The 14,186-nt window shown below is 42.1% G+C and overlaps 1 protein-coding gene across 3 annotated transcripts in view; it reads right to left on the bottom strand.

Annotated features, from left to right (window-relative positions):
- Positions 1-5,560: 5,560 nt before the first annotated feature.
- Itgae (integrin subunit alpha E) overlaps positions 5,561-14,186 on the bottom strand; it is a 67,394-nt gene continuing 58,768 nt past the window's right edge. For 2 of the 3 annotated variants that reach the window (XM_027922573.3, XM_071603744.1), the window contains 5 exons: positions 14,045-14,098; positions 13,664-13,759; positions 12,093-12,188; positions 7,189-7,299; positions 5,561-5,938 (listed from right to left, as the gene is read on the bottom strand). In XM_027922573.3, the coding sequence (XP_027778374.2) occupies positions 5,843-5,938; positions 7,189-7,299; positions 12,093-12,188; positions 13,664-13,759; positions 14,045-14,098 (453 nt within the window). In that variant the 3' untranslated portion in view covers positions 5,561-5,842. The remainder of the gene's footprint in view (positions 5,939-7,188; positions 7,300-12,092; positions 12,189-13,663; positions 13,760-14,044; positions 14,099-14,186) is intronic. The other variant, XM_071603743.1, reaches the window with a different exon arrangement.

Raw genomic sequence — 14,186 nt, 5'->3', positions numbered from 1 at the left:
TCCTTATCACTAGCCTCTTCCCCTAAATTAGAAGCTCCCTTCCTGGAACTGGAAGGTCTGGGAGTAGGAAGGAACCCTAAAGCTCACAGGGTGTGATCCTCCCAAAAAGGTGTGATCCTCTCAAAAGACCCAGGGGAGAAGTTCTCCAATTTTAGCACGCATGGAATCCTTTAGAGAAGAAAAAGGCAAATTCCTGGGTCCTGCCCTTAAATTTTTTCATTCACTAAGTCTCGGATGAGACCTGCAGATCTGTGTCTTGCTCCCAGTTGTTATTTGGTAAGCATGGATCTTTAATTCCTTTCATCAATTTCAACACAAATGCCATTTCTTCAAAAATGTTTATTTTTATGATCATACACCAAATACACCAAAAGTAGTCCTTGCCCTCACCCCCAAACCCCTCCCCCTTGTACTGGGAAATTGAACCCAGGAATGCTTTACCATTGCATTATATCCCCAGTCCTTTTTACTTTTTGAGATAGCCTAAATTGCGCAGGCTGGCCTCAAAGGCCTCAAACTTGCAATCCTCTTTCCTCAGTCTCCCAAGTAGCCTGGATTATAGGTGTGGGCCACCACACTTGGCCCAAATCACTTTCTACCCCATTACCCATCTTTTTTTTAAAAAAAAATATTTATTATTTTAGTTGGACACAATATCTTTATTTATTTTTATGTGGTACTGAGGATCGAACCCAGGACCTCACATGTGCTAGGCGAGCGCTCTACTGCTGAGCCACAACCCCAGCCCCCCCCCATTACCCTATCTTATTCCCATAAAACACTTGTCATTATCAGAGATGATCTCATTAACTTATTGACTGTGTCCCCCCACCCCCCCATGAGAAGCTCCAGTAGGGAAGTGACCTTGCCTTTGGACATCTGTGTATCCCATGCTCACCCCTGTGCTTGCCACATTATTGTTCTGTACATATTTGTTGAATGAATGAATAAACCCAGCCTCTTTTTTTTTTTTTTTTTTTAATAGAGAGGGCTTTTGGAACTGCCACCCTGTCCCAGTCATGACAGGGAAAGCTGCCAGCCTCTCCCTCAACCCTCCCCCATGTGGCTCTCCAACCCTCGGGGAAAAGCAGCTTCCATGCAGTCACATCACTCCTTATGAACCTGAGGACACTGCTGCAGGATAAGGCAAAGAGGAAGATAGACCTTCCAAGCTGGCAGGAGTCCCCTGAGTTGCATCTGGCCTAGAGAAGCACTCCAGAGGCTGGTACTGGGGATTGAACCCAGAAGCACTTTACCACTGAGCCGCATCCTCAGCTCTTTTTATTTTTTTATTTTGAAACAGGATCTGGATAAGTTGCCAAGGCTGGACTCAAACTTTCAATCCTCCTGAGTCACTGAGATTACAGGCATTCACCACCACTCCAGGCTCTCGGGAAGCACTCCAGAGGCTGGAAAGCACCCCACAGGACCACTCTTGTACAAGTGGCACAGAGAATGGCACTTCATTGAGTCTCTCCACTCCCCAAAGGGAGCTGCAGGTTTTGTGACCAGAGCTGGTTTGTTCTGTGGAGGGGTCTCCAGAGACCAGAGGGGTAACTGAGGCTCTGAGGGCACTGAGCCCCAGTCCAAGAACCTCTTCTGTTCTTGGTTACTCAAACCTTTACTGAGCTCATACTGTGTGCTGCTGGAGAGGCTGGAATGCCAGATACTAACCTCTTAGCCTGTCACAGCTGCCACTCTGGCTTTGGAGAAAGGGCTGTGCTCTTACTTGTCCTCCAGGTAGGTGGACCTCCCTGAACTCCCACGCTAACCTGCAACTTCCTGCAAAGCTTTAGAGATTGCATGAATGGCATCCGAGGAGAACGAGCTGCCTCCTTGTGGGGGTCCCTGACAACACAGCTGGTTAGACTATGTCCAAGATTTCCTGGTGAGTCACAACATTGATTTGCTAGGTTACAACTAGAATTTTTAAAAATTAGAGCATGTTTAAGAAATGAGGATAGGCATTATTTAGTAAAGTTTTTGTTTCAAGACTGTCTGTCTGTGACATTATGACATGGAATATATTTCTGTGGGTGTGAAAAATGTGTACAAGCTATACCCAGAGTATCTGTATTTTATCTTCACGTGGCTGGAGCTAACTCACCATCCCAATATACCTAAAAAGAGAGTAGAGGAGAAGAGGGTTTTGGGGTTTTTTTTGTTTTTTTTTTTTTGAGACAAGATCTTGCTGTTAACCCAAACTGCCCTTGAACTCCTGCGCTCCAGCAATCCCCCTGTCCAGTCTCCAGAGCATCTGGGGAAACAAGCCCGTGACACCCCTTTGCTTTTTACATTTGCATCATTAAAACTCTGAGTCAAGGACATTTCCAAAATCAAGATGAATTCTCCCTGTGAGAGAAAATTGGCTGCTACTTTTGAGTGCATTTTCCTTGATTCTGCCTAGCCCCATGTCAAGTCTTAGAGCCTCATAGTGCCTGATGGACATGACCTTCACAACTATTACCACAGTGAACACTTCTTAGTGCTCGCTGGTTGCAGAGTTCTGCTCTAAATGCCTTACATGGAGGGACCTATTTAATTCTCATGACCACTTCTGTGGTTGGTACTGTCATTACCCTGACCTATCCTAAGAGGTCAGATGTGCCCACAATCCACACCCTTAGTAAGCATCTGTGCCAGAACTGGATCCAGGAAATCTGGCTCCATAGTCCAAGCAATCGCCTCCATTGTTACCATGAGCATGATGCTTTATAGTTTCCACATCGCCTCTCTTCACTCACTCTGTGAGAGAGCCAGAGGTCACGGCAAAGCCACTTCACACCTGCCGAAACAAGGTCCAGGGATCTCCTGGCCAGTCACTGGGGCTTTCAGCATGTCCTCTAGGAACTATGGCTTCTTCTGGAGGACACAGAGTGTGTAGTGCATGCATCCACCCTATCGCTGTGAGGGAGGCCTCTGCTGGGGCCAGGATCCTGCACACCCCTCTTCCTATCCTGTCACATAGTGCTCCTTGGAAGGAAATGACTCAATTCTTTGAGAAGAGAAGGTCAGTCAAGAAAATGGGCACCTTCTGCAGTGGTTCCCACTGACACAAGGGCCAGGAGCACCATCCTGGTATGCCAGGAACTAAATTCAAGCCTATAAACTTCACTGTAGGGGAAGGAGACAGGGGTGCATTGTCAGTCATCAAAGTAATCAGAGCCCTGTCCCTGCCTCACCACCCCTTCACGTCACCTCCCTCCCCAGAACACACACCCTGCCTTACTAGGATGAGTGCTGTCACCTGAAGTAAAGGAAGGGATTAGCAGTGAGCAAACCATTCTCATCTTGTTCATGAGCCTTTGACTGGTGGGGTGATTTAAGGTATATGTGATGCAAAATAATTACAAAATGGATTTCTAAAGGGCCTTTCTATATCATCTCACTTGCTCCTATGACTTGCTGACATTTTTAATCTATTGTTCTGTGTGGTTTGGACCTACTCCTGGGACCATCTTGCTCTGCTCAGCCTCTAGTAAAAACCACAGTGGTGCCAAGGCCTTGTCCCACCCCAAGGTCTTGGACGGATGTTCAGATGTTACTTCTGCCTAGTAAACTCTATTTTCCACCTCAAAGGACAGGGAAGGCCTGGAGGTAGATTTGAATCTGTCCTAGTGCACAAAAGTCATTACAAGATGACCGGGCCTTCCTTCAGAGCCTCGTGTACCCTGGTAGTCCAGAGACAAGCATGGGACAGCCACAGCATGGAAAGGTTTCACCAATGGCCTCACAAAGAAACCTGTCTTTTAATTTACCTTTTGCTCCTGCTATAACAAACACATTCCATTAATAGGCATTTCTGATCCACATAAAAACTAGCAGATACATTATTAATGTTGTTTAAATATAGTCAATAGGAAAAAGGAAGCTCCAATCTGTGGGAAGTATTCCCGCATCCATCAGCAGCTCTAGGGACCCATCTTAATTGATGGGTTGGTACTTATTACTTTGCTCCCAATGGGGAAAAACTTTACAAAAGTATCAAACAAAAACAGTAAAGCAGGGGTCTGCAATTCAAAGCCAGCCTTAGCAACTTAGCAAGGCCCTAAGCAACTGAGCAGACCCAGTCCCTTCACAGAAAACAGTGAGGTGTCTGTGGCTTCCCATTTAGTTCCTTGTACATAATTCTTATGTAGATTTTTTTTTTTTTTTTTTTTTTTTGGCAGGGGGAGGACAGTACCCAGGATTAAATCCAGGTGGGGGTCTACCTCTGAACTACATGCTTAAACCTTTTTAATTTTCTATATTGAGACAAGCTATTGCTAAATTGCTGAGACTGGCCTCAAACTTGCAAGCTTCTTGCCTCAGCCTCCCAAGTAGCTGGGATTACAGGCATGTGCCACCATGAGGCATGTAGATTCTTACACAATACACTGTCCTCACCTCCCATTCCAACCTCATATTCCCCAACCCAGCTTCAGTGGAATAGGCTTACATGCTTTATCACATCCTTCATTTTCTAACCTCCACAATTCTCACCTTAGTCCTTTGCAGGCAGCTTCAAGGTTCAGCTTGCAGGCATCTGTCTCCTCCTAAATTCCCATTGGTCTGGATCGTTGCTTTTTCTCTCACTGTCACATTTGGGTACACATCTGTAGAATAGAGCTATGAGGGCAGGAAAAGGCTTCCCCAGTCTGAACCAGAGAACTTTAATGAAGCAGATAGTTGCCAAGGCTTGTAAAATAAAGAATGAATTAATTAAATTCCTTTAGCCCATACACTTAAAGTGTCTGCGGTAGAGTGACCAAGCCTGAGAAGGGGTCTCTCAACTGTCAAAAGGGTCTATAACACAAAAAGCCAGAAACCTCTGCCGGGAGGCACTAGCCAACCTTAAGCAGCCAGCCAATTCACCTCGTGAGTTCTCTGTCCAGGAGATACTGGTCCGAAAGCCCCAATGTCCTAATTCCAGTTACTGGCAGCCTTTTGCTAGGTTAAGAAATCTAAAACATTTGCACAACCAAAGTGGGCCATTTTTTCCTACCCTGGTACTCCAACCTTAATCTCAGACCACACGGCTCTAAAGAGAGGAAAGACAGCACCCAGAGACCCAAGCCAAGGGCCTGAGATCATCTGCCAGTGCTCTGGGTAGGGCTAGTCCAACCCATTCCCAGGCCCTGGAAAGAAGAAACCACCCCTCAGTCCCCCTGACCAATGTGCCCCCAGGACTGCAACAACTGGATACTAGATCCCAGAAGCTAGAGAACCAATTAAAAAGCTATTTAGAAAACACAGCTCAGTAAAATGGCTGGATAAATATTCAAAACAACCAACTGTTCTAAAGACAAACTCTAATCAGGGGAAGAAAAAGATATTTTTCACTATCATAATAGTAACAAAACTATATATATATAGCTGAAAATAAAGGTTTTCATAAGTGACCTTCATAAAGGTCTTCTTTCTTTGAAGAAAATGATAAAACCCTGCAACAGAAGTGTTTTTAAAAACCTCAGCAAGTTAGAAAAATGTTGTTTTTCTAAGGAGGAAAACAATATTGGAAACATATCAATGATCCCCAATTAAGGCTATACACTTAAGATAAACCAAGCAGATATAAAAATTTATTGCAAAGGGATATTTATTTTAAGGTATATTTACAAATTAAAAGCACTATTATAAAGGAAATAGTTCAACTTTATTTAATAGCGGATGTTTCCCAAGTTTACTTTTTGTACAATACACAAACATTTGGGGGACAATGTGTGGTTAAAAAATAATATTCTACAATTTGTTCAATGCTGCTCTAGATTATCCTAAGGAAAAAGTAATCAGTACAATGCCAAATCTCTAGAAGTTCAAGAATTAGCTGGTTATTCTCTCCCAGTGGACAAAGAAGCAGGTCCTAATCTTTTTCCAAGAGTAGACTGTCCGATTTCAGCTGGGCCTTCCTTATGCTCTCCAAGTTCAGTTGTTGATATTTTCTTTTAAAAAAGCCACACTGAAACAAAGGAAGAGAAGCCCAATTATAGGCCTAAAATACCTGTTTTAGAAAACGTACTTCCAGTTGTTGCCTACATAGCCCCTAAACAATTCTGCTTCTTATACTTGTATTCCCTTTCCCTTCTCCTGAGTCTCTCCCTGATAGTCAATCCTCCTAGACTCTTTGATGCTATCTTTCCTGGTGCTCAATCCTCAATTGGAACTGACTTCCCATCTCGCTCTGAACCCCCAGAATTTAAACCTTTCTTCTAACTAATTCTACAAAGTTGTACAGTTTGGGCTGCACTGGATCTAATCTTACTTATGTAATAGTCAGTACAGCCTACCATGCTGAGGGTAGAAAGAGATCAAGTACAGCCTCCTACACCAAGCTCAGAATCTAGTAGGAAAGGAAAAAATTACAATATGGTGTGACAAATGCCATGTGAAAGTGTTTCCAGAAGGGAGCTCACAGGACAAGCACAAAGCCCAACACAGAGGAGCCCAACACAGAGGATCCAGGAATCTCTGAGCTGAGTTTCAGGGGAGAGAGTAAGCAAAGTGAAAAGGTGGGAATGAGCACCCCTGGCAAGAAGAGTAGTCTGTGTTCAAGCAGAAAGATGGGCACCTATTTCTAAACAGCTCTATTTGTCTTGGAGAAGAAAACAAGACTTGGGCATGGGAAGAGAGGGGTACAGGCCAGAGAGCACAGGATCTTGAACAGCAATTAAAAAGTTTAGACACTCAAACAGGGAAGACAAGGAAAGGATTTAAAAAGGAGAATGACCGTCAGTCTGTTTTAGGAAGATCTCTCTTCAATTAGATCTTTATTCCTTCACACAGAAACCAAGTTTCTCATTTGCCTAAATGGGGTGTAAGGTTGAAGCAAGAGGAGAAAGTGGCCACAAGGCCAGGGTAGCTGCTCTAAGTAAGGACTGGCTATCCTGGGGGTACAGTGCCCAACACCACAGCCAGGTCCTATTCCCCCCCCCCCCTTTTTTTTTGGTACTGAAAATTTAACACAGGAGCATTTTACCACTGAGCTACATCTCCAGCCCCACCCCACCCCCTGTTTTTTGTTTGTTTGTTTTGTTTTGTTTTTTAAATTTGAGACAGGTCTCACTAAATTGCTAAGGACCTTGTTAAGTTGCTGAGGCTGGCCTCAAACTTGTGATTCTCCCATCTTAGCCCCCCAAGTCACTGGGTTTATAGGCATACATCACTGCACCCAGCTTTATCTCATCCTTATTGAATACAATGAGAACTGACCTTGAACAGGATGACTATAATCACAACCAAAACCAGAAGGCCAGCAACACTGCTTCCAATGATGAGAGGCAATGAATGGTACTCCTCATTTGTTAGGAAGATGACCGTGATCTAGACAAGACAAAGAGATGGTCCAATAAATCAGGTACAGCAAAGAAGGAAAACAAGTTCTTGTTATTTTAAATAGAAAACATGAGGACTTGGCAACATCCTGGGCACTGATCAAGAGTGCTGACAGTAACATCCCCTGATGCAGCTTTTAGATGATCTAAAATCATCTCACGACCAAAATACCTTATAAGAAACCACTGTAGCCTCTTATCTAAAACTGCTGTGTCAGAAGAGTGTGACCTTGAGTTAAAGATGCTCTAACAGTTGGAAAGAGAGTCCCATGGCATCAAGACAGAAAATCAAGATTCTACAAAGCCATGTTCCATGTGTCCTTGAGTCCCACACTAATTATCTTCAAAGTGATGATTTATCTTAAATGATCTCCAAGTCCTCTCCAACTCAGTTCTCACAGCTTTTTTAAAAAGTGTTTTTAGTTGTAGATGGACACAATGCTTTATTTTATTTATTTTTTACATGTGCTGAGGATCAGACCCAGTGCCTTACACATGCTAGGCAAGTGCTCTACCACAGAGCCACAATCCCAGCCTTCACAGCTTTTTTTGATCTTGCATAAATCCCTTAAATTCTTTGGCAATATAATCTCCTTACAAGAAACATTTGACAAAGGCACTGATCTGCTCTTCACTAGACTGAGGACATATGTTCCTCAGGGACATGATAATACATGCAAAATTGTATTCATGTGTAGTACTTGTGGGGCTCTTCTAGTATAAATTACCCCTGTTTTTTTTCCAAAGGATCTCTCAATTTCAGGTATCTAATCTCCTCACTAACAGGGCTCAGCTAGAAAGCGCGAGGTATGTGCATCCTGATTGAGACCCAGCCCTCCCAGGTTGTTGCCACAGCAAGGTGCAGGACTGAAGTGGAGCCAGAGGGCCATCAAGACTGCTCTGCCTATCCAAGACAATGAATTTCCTTCATGCATATGTTTAAACAGCAAAGTTGGGGGTGTTCAGAGAGATTTCTGTATGGAGTACAGAACCACACAAACTTACCTTTGAGGCTTCTTCCAAAAAAGTTAAAGGCAATTGACTTAAGATTGATCCTCCAGGCCCTAGTTAACTCACAGGCAGCTGAACTTAATAGGGCTTAAGTTCTGGGCCTTGAAAGTAGAGAAGTGTCAAAGCAACAGAGTAAGAGAAAAAACAGAGGTGGCTTTTTTTTCCCCCCCTTTTTCTTTTTTAAGCAGAAAGTAGCAGAACTCAATAACCTGGGTTTAGGAAGTACAAGGAAATTCCAAGGTGATGGTGTTAGAATCAGGCCAGATTTGGGTAGAAGAACCACACCTATTTTTCTTTTTTTTTTAAAGAGGAGAGAGAGAGAGAGAGAGAGAGAGAGAGAGAGAGAGAGAGAGAGAATTTTAATATTTACTTTTTAGTTTTCAGCGGACACAACATCTTTGTCTGTATGTGGTGCTGAGGATCGAACCCGGGCCGCATGCATGCCAGGCGAGCCCGCTACCGCTTGAGCCACATCCCCAGCCCATACCTATTTTTCAAAGCCTTCTTTCTTTTTCCTCTTTGAAATGCACAGGTTCCCAAAAGGGCCCCAAAGCTACCTACGCAGAGGTTAAGGGAGAAGCAGGATACAGGATATTCTCCTTGTGGCAAACATTGACAGTGACCTACTCAATAGCCATTTTCTCCGTTCAGATGTTGTTTAGGAATCAAGACTGATCTAAGATAATCACAACAGAACTATCCTCTTTTTGCCAGTGACTAAGATGAAATCCAGTCCTCACTAATAAAACTTAAAGGGGCCTGGGTTTGTGGCTCAGTGTTAGAGCACTTGCCTAGCACATGTGAGGCACTGGGTTCTATCAACAACACCACAGAAATATAAATAAAATAAAGGTATTGCGTCCATGTAAACCTAAAAATATTAAAAACAAACAAACAAAGATATAAAGGGATGTCTCCTGGGAGTTTTTAGAGAAGTTTCCTCTCTGAAAAGGGAAGGCACATAAAGAAAAATGCTTTTGGTGACCTCTTGCTTCCTAGTTTGTATTCTGTCATGTGAAATACAAATTGAGCATTCCTGATCCAAAAATTCAAATTCCAATATGTCCCAAAATCCAAAACTTCTGAGTATCTTGTTGCTACTCAAAATGTTTCAGACTTTGGAACATGTTGGATTTCAGATTAGGGAATGAATGACTGGTAAAGTCTATTAAATATTCCAAAATTTTCTGATATCTGAAATATGTGAGGTCCCAAGCATTTTGGATAAAGGATACTCAACCTTATGGCATTTGGAGATTGGCAACTTCATGCTGGACATGAAGAAAGGCATTATCTAACACACAAGGATTAGGGAGGCAGGCCATTAAGCAGGGCCTACATTTCTTCCTAAATAAACAGTACATGCCCTTCTGGCACATTAGCTGAATTTTTTCCCCAAATCTGTAGCTAAAATGCATCTGGATACACAGCTATTTATTCTCATAGATTCACTGTAAGTCAGGTGCTTATTGGCAGGAACTACTTAATATTTTGCTTAGGATACTGAATTTAAAGAAAAGGATTTTTGGGAATCTATGCTATAGAAATAAAAGCATCAATAAGAGGAAGAAATATATAAGTAAATTAAGAATATACACATAATGAACTATTAATAATAATTCTTTTTGGAAAGAGAGTTAGGGGCAGGAGAAAGTGAAGGAAAATTTGTTTCAGTTGGTACCTTTCTATAAGGATTAGATTTTATTGCTATTTTATTTTTAAAATTCTAGGCAGTACAATAATGAGGCACTTATGTTTCTTTATTATGTCATTTTCTGTATTGGAAGAACTTTAAAAACAGCCTGTTGTCTCAGCTACTTAGGAGGCTGAGGCAGGAGGACTGCTTGGGCCCAGGAGTTCAAGAATAGCATAGTAACACAACAAGACACTGCCTCACAAAAGAGAGAGAGAGAGAGAGAGAGAGAGAGAGAGAGAGAGAGAGAGAGAGAGAGACTGACTTTGAAATAAAAGAAAATGTTTATCTTACATATCTAGAGAATTGCTCCTTTCCCCTCCTCCAAGAAGGAAAATTGAGTACTTATATTTAGCAATCCAGGCTCACTCTATGAACATTTGCTCTAGTGAAGAATCATGCCTAACTCAAAAGCTCATTGATAACATCATCTCTGAAACCAGGAGCATGTCCTGGCATAAGTCAACAAGTATGAAAATGCAGTGTTATGCCAGGGTTTACTGAAGGAAAACCAAGGGAATAACAGCTGATAGGCATTGGTTGTTTGCCATGTCAAATAATTTCTAGAACTAGATTTTGGTGATGGTACACATAGTGAATAATGAATATACTAAATGATACAGAACTGTACTTTTAAAAATAGTTACAAATGTAACTTTAATTTTACATGTATTTGCCAGAATACAAAATGTATTGTTTTTTTTAAAGTATGTATTTTTTTATTTTTATAGTTGTAGATGGACAGCATGCTTTTTTTTTTTTTTTGATTTGTTTATTTTTATATGGTGCTAAGGATTGAACCCAGTGCCTCACATATGCTAGGTGCATGCTTTACCACTAAGCGATAGCCCCAGGCCTATACTGAGTTTTTACAGACTTATATAACTGTTAAAGCCCTAGCCAGTAAAATAGGTCAATAAATGATGACAATTAAATAAATACTATGATTTTTTTTTTTTTTTTAATGCAGTGTAACACACACAAGAGTACTTAACCCACTGACCACAGAGGTCAATTTAATTTCTGGTCATACTTCTGAAAATCAAATTCCAAGAGTTCCAGTACTGAATCTAAGTCTTATTTTAAAAATTATGCAGGGGCTGGGGTTGTGGCTCAGTAGTAGAGCACTTGCCTAGCTTGTGTGAGGCTCTGGGTTCAAGTCTCAGCACAGCATATTAACAAATGAATACAATAATGGTCCATCAACATCTAAAAAAATTTTTTTTAAATTATGCATTCATGAGTACTGTAACTATTTAATACTATAACTAAACACTGATATACACAGTAGAAAGACAGTTTATATATGCAAAGAATAATTTCTCAGGAAAAAAATTTTTTAAAGTCAATGTATGTGGAGAGCAGTGACCCAAACCATGGTCCCTGATTCCCTCATGGCTGCATCTGTGCTTGGAAATTCCTGTGCAAAGGTACAGGCCAAGATGGCCTAGTTGCTATGGTGATGCCCACCCAAGGAGGCTTTGTGCAAAGGTGCCCAGCTCTATCAGTTAGAATCTTGGATTCAGACACCAACTCCCAGGGGTAGAGAAAATTCTAGACATAACCTTGATGTTGAGCAAGTTTCGCTGCATCCTTCAGGCTGCCTGCTTTGCTAAAACTTTCACACAAACAAACTTCTGTTGAGAAAAACTATATAATAAATGTGCTTAGCTAGCTCTGATGTCAGTCAAGCCTTACCAGGCCCCAGGCACCTGGCCCTAGCTTTTTTTCTATGTGTTTGTCTTTTTTTTCATCCCCCATCACCCCTCAGGTTTCTGAATTAATGCCATGCTGGTTGCAGCAAACATTTTTAAATCAAAGTATACATTGCTGTTGGATCTAAGCTAGTTATTTCAACTTAGACCTCCTCAGCTTAGGCCTTTTTACTCAAGTCCTCATTTGATAGGTAAAATTGAGGCAGAAGCAGATTCATTCAAGATCACAAAGACAGCATTAGTAGCAGAGCCAAGAACAGAAGTGATAAAACTGAAAATAGGAAGAGAGTAACAAGGGAGTGGCTGTGCAAGGACTCAAAAGCTACACACAGTTCTCCTACCCAGAGAACAGCCAGGGATTACCTTAGTTCTGTGGTTCTCTGCATTCAGCCCCTCATATAGAGATTTGTTGAAAGATATTTCACCAAAAATCTGCAGTTCAGTTACATCTCTTAGTAACTATTAGATGAGGGGGAGGAAGAAGAGAAACAAAACATATTAAGCATGGATTCCTTGTTTCTGAACAGCATTCACCACCTTTCCCTTTAAATGTGTACCATCTCCAGTATTCTTTAGTCTCATTAATGTCCCCAGCATCCATTCGGTTACCAAACAAGAAATCTGCAATTAATCCTTAAATTCTTTTCCTTTACCCTCTATCTCATGCCACTATTCCTAGCCAAAGTCAGTTAACAATTTTTTTTTAATTCTCTCTTGCATATATTCCTTTTTTTCTCCACCCCCATTTCCAGTTCTTCAGTTTATACCTCACTGCTCTCATCTGGATCACTACAAGATATTAAACTTGATTACTAGTTCCCACATCAGAATAAGTGATCAGGGAAGGCCTCTCTAAGAAAGTAACATCTATATTAAATACAAGAAGAAACCACCCACATGAACTTAGCAGAAGAGCAATGTTATGCAAAGAAATAGCAAGTACAAAAGTCCTGTAACCATAGTAATATTGGCAAATTTGAAAGGACAGAATAGCTGGGTTATAAGAAAGGGACAGCAGGAGAGAAAAGAGAGTACTAGGAGAGAAAGTTGAAAAATTAGCCAAGACCAGACCATGTACCTTGCAGGCCATGGAGGTGGGGGGGAGGTATGGATCAGAATCTAAGGGTGTTCAAATTTCACTTTTTTTTTTTAAGCACAATCTAATGTGGATGGATAGTGGTTAAGTGAATTATTTATAGGTGTGGGAAAAGCAGAGGCAAGGAGAACAAGTCCAAAGTTACTGCAATTGCCCCAGCAAGTGACAGTAGCTGTAGAGATGGAGAAAGTAAATTAATTTAGGATATATGCTGGAAGTGAAATAGAGTTTGCTGGTGGAATGGATATGAGGTATAGGAAAGGAGCAAGTCACAGATAATTCCTAGAATTCCTAGTATGAAACAGGATTAAGAATAGCCAAGGGGGCTGGGGATATAGCTCAGTTGGTAGAGTGCTTGCCTAGAATGCACAAGACCCTGGTTCAATCCCTGGCCCCACAAAAAAAAAAAAAAAAAAAAAGAATAGCCTGAGTAACTGGCTAAGGAGCAGGCTGGGACAGAAAGTCATCAAGAGGCCTGTTCTTGGGCTGTGGTTGTAGCTCAGCGGTAGGAAGCTTGACTAGCGTGTGTCGAGGCACTGGGTTCGACCCTCAGCACCACATAAAAAAATAAATAAAGAGGGCTGGGGCTGGGGCTAGGTGGTAGAGTGCTCCCCTGGGACGCGTAAAGACACTGCGTTCGATCCTCAGCACCACATAAAATAAAATAAAGGTATTATGTCTATCTACAACTAAAACACACACACACACATTAAAATAAATAAAGATTAAAAAGTGGAGGGGGGGGTGCTGTTCTGGACATGTAAATGCCATTACAGTTTCTAAGGGAGATGGCCTAGAGCTGGATAATCAGATCTGGAGAATTTTGGTCTCAAAATACCTGCTCGGCGTGACTCAAGGATATCTCTGCAGCCACAGTTACATTCTCTTTATCTGATGTGATATTACAGCTCACTGAATACCATTCGTCCACACGCTGCAAAAAGAATCTCATTAGCCTAATCCCTTTACGCGTGGGAAGGGTGAAATTTTTAACACTCAGGTCCAGAATATTTCAAGGTCCCAGAACAGGGGGTGTGAGCAGTTTGAGCGCTCACTTTGACTCAAGTAAAGCACCAACCCTGGCAAACCCAGTGAGGGGAGGGAGGAGGGCCCTGACCGCCGCCGTGCATTGCCTTCAGGAGGAATCTTGGAAAAGTAGCATCCTGGCTTCTCCCTATCACGTGCTTCAATCCCTCCCTCTCCGGGAAACCACGCTCACCTGAAATGGATCGCTCACACAAGCGGGCTGATTCTCGGTGCACCCAGTGTAAGCCTGAAACGAAAGCCATTCCAGGGACGCACTCAACAAACCAATGCTCCACGGTTACCTACCCCCTCACTCCAGTAAGGCCGGGTGTGAT

Source organism: Marmota flaviventris, chromosome 17, assembly GCF_047511675.1.
Source record: "Marmota flaviventris isolate mMarFla1 chromosome 17, mMarFla1.hap1, whole genome shotgun sequence".
Classification (NCBI taxonomy): domain Eukaryota; kingdom Metazoa; phylum Chordata; class Mammalia; order Rodentia; family Sciuridae; genus Marmota; species Marmota flaviventris.
The sequence above is the reverse complement of the archived record's forward strand: the minus strand, read 5'-3'. Positions and strand labels throughout refer to the sequence as shown.